Source organism: Berghia stephanieae, chromosome 3, assembly GCF_034508935.2.
Source record: "Berghia stephanieae isolate SIO BIC M18660-M18661 chromosome 3, UCSD_Bste_1.3, whole genome shotgun sequence".
Taxonomy (NCBI): Eukaryota; Metazoa; Mollusca; class Gastropoda; order Nudibranchia; family Aeolidiidae; genus Berghia; species Berghia stephanieae.
This window is the reverse complement of record NC_088362.1, coordinates 75,718,702-75,721,201: the sequence shown is the minus strand read 5'-3', so window position 1 is coordinate 75,721,201 and position 2,500 is coordinate 75,718,702. Positions and strand designations below refer to the sequence as shown.

General features: G+C 34.5%; 2 protein-coding genes across 2 annotated transcripts in view; both read left to right on the top strand.

Annotated features, from left to right (window-relative positions):
- Positions 1–117, top strand: part of LOC144968460 (uncharacterized) — a 7,111-nt gene extending 6,994 nt beyond the window's left edge. The window contains exon 4 of the mRNA XM_078906854.1: positions 1–117. This exon is cut by the window's left edge and continues 232 nt beyond it. Coding sequence (XP_078762980.1) covers positions 1–38 — 38 coding nt within the window. The 3' untranslated portion in view covers positions 39–117.
- A 2,247-nt stretch (positions 118–2,364) lies between these two features.
- The window catches only part of LOC144968462 (uncharacterized), a 6,776-nt gene continuing 6,640 nt past the window's right edge, over positions 2,365–2,500 (top strand). The window contains exon 1 of the mRNA XM_078906857.1: positions 2,365–2,500. This exon is cut by the window's right edge and continues 1,099 nt beyond it. The gene's annotated coding sequence lies outside the window, so the exon portion shown is untranslated.

The following is a 2,500-nucleotide window of genomic DNA, read 5'->3' as shown; positions in this document are numbered from 1 at the left end:
CCGCATCGACGTTCTTGGAACCTAAAAAGCAAATCTGATGGATTTTATGACAGCAGTATGATAGTTTCCAGTCTTTTAACACTATTATTGTGGATTAAAACTTTACGGTTTCGCCGATAATTGATTACGGAAAACAATTTTGATGGATTAAGGACCAGCTCGACAGGCTTATAATATTATTACTCGTTGGACCAATCCTATCAAAATTTCAGGAGACATGAAAAACACTTTACCTGAGGATGAAGCACACCAACGTCTTCAACTATGTTTGTCTATGAATCCAAAAACGAGAGAGAGAGAGAGAGAGAGAGAGAGAGAGAGAGAGAGAGAGAGAGAGAGAGAGAGAGAGAGAGGATGATAGAGGGAGAGAGAGAGAGAGAGAGAGAGAGAGAGAGAGAGAGAAAGAGAGCTACTTATATGGAATAGAAAAATAGACATAGAGAGTGAGAGAGATACCAGATAGATATATAGATAGATAGATAGATAGATAGATAGATAGATAGATAGATTGATAGATAGATAGATAGATAGATAGATAGATAGATAGATAGATAGAAGGAAGGATATATGGATAAAGAGATAGATAGATAGATAGATAGATAGATAGATAGATTGATGGACAGATAGATAGATAGATAGATAGATAGATAGATAGATAGATAGATAGATAGATAGATAGATAGATAGATAGATAGATAGATAGATAGATAGATAGATAGATAGAAGGAAGGATATATGGATAAAAAGATAGATAGATAGATAGATAGATAGATAGATAGATAGATAGATAGATAGATTGATAGATGGACAGATAGATAGATAGATAGATAGATTGATGGACAGATAGATAGATAGATAGATAGATAGATAGATAGATAGATAGATAGATGATAGATGATAGATAGATAGTGATAGATAGATAGATAGATAGATAGATAGATAGATAGATAGATAGATAGAAGGAAGGATATATGGATAAAGAGATAGATAAATAGATAGATAGATAGATAGATAGATAGATAGATAGATAGATAGATAGATAGATAGATAGATAGATTGAGAAAGAGATGGGTAAAAGAGTAAGGGGAAAACAGAGAATGAGAAAAGTGGAGAAGAGAGAGCGAGATCGAGAGAGAGAGAGAGAGAGAGAGAGAGAGAGAGAGAGAGAGAGAGAGAGAGAGAGAGATGAGGGGTGGGGGGGGGGGGGAGCGCAGGGAGATGAGAAGAAATGGTAGAGAAAAAAAAAGAAGAGAGAAACAATAAGGAAAGAGATGGGAAGAGAGAGGGGACATAGAGAGAGTGAGAGATTGAGAGAGAGAGAGAGAGAGAGAGAGAGAGAGAGAGAGAGAGAGAGAGAGAGAGAGTAATCGTCTTTTTTCAAAACAACAATGATTATCAAAGATGCAACAAAAGCTGACTTTGATCAGGATGGATGTTGATACAAAAAAAAAAAAAAAAAAGAAAAGAACAATCTTTTGAAAACATTTTGCCGTGATCGATTTATCCTAACACTAACACTAACAGCTTTCATTTTGACTTTTGTAGTAAAACAATAAATGACAAAGATACACAATTCATACCGACAATGATACTTTAATTTTCTTTCTCTCTGTGTTTTTTGTTTGTTTATTTATTTAAAAAAAAATATATTTGTTTATTTGTTTGATTGTTTGTTTGTTTTTTTTTGTTTCTTTGTTTTTATTTGTCTTGTAACATAAGCTGCCAATATTGAAATCAAATCATAAGATCCCGTATGATGTAAATAAAACCTTTTTAAAAGCTTTTATGGATCACAACGTGCACTAAATATGTTCAAAGCGCTTTACAAGTAGACCCAAGCCAACAGCAACACTTAACATGACGCCTATTACAATTTTCTCTTTTTGACAGACGCTGTTGTACCCATTAGGTACTCATTTTAACCTGAGCACGTAGAAACAATACGAGTAATGAGCCTTTATCAAGGGCTCAATATTGCGCTACCCAGAGCAGCACTCGAACCAAGGACCTGCCTGTCCGAAGGCAGGTGTCATACAACAAGACCATAAAGCTGCATATAAATAAACTTTACATAAATACTGCAACGCTGGCATGCACGCCATATATTCAAGATAAACACATTAAACATTGTAAATTTATTGCTGCTAAGGTCATCCAATTCGACATTAAAGCTTTAAGTTTAGCAAGTCACTTATCTATCATTGCAGGGTGTTATGTGCACGCGAACACACTTTTTGTATTCGTTGATGGCAAATATTGATGTTGGGATAAATCGATAGACTTTAGGAAAGGTGATGTGTTCGTGTATTTGTCTGAAGGTGTGTGTCCAGTGTTTGACATGTCGACAGCTGTTGCTGTTTCTGTGTATTGTGAGATAGTAAATTGTGGACGGTGAAAACTTCGTCTTGAGTTTGATATTGTAATCGATTATTCAACGTTTGTTTATGAAAAGAAAAATATACAAATCTATGTTGAAGAGTAATTAATCAATTGACAACAA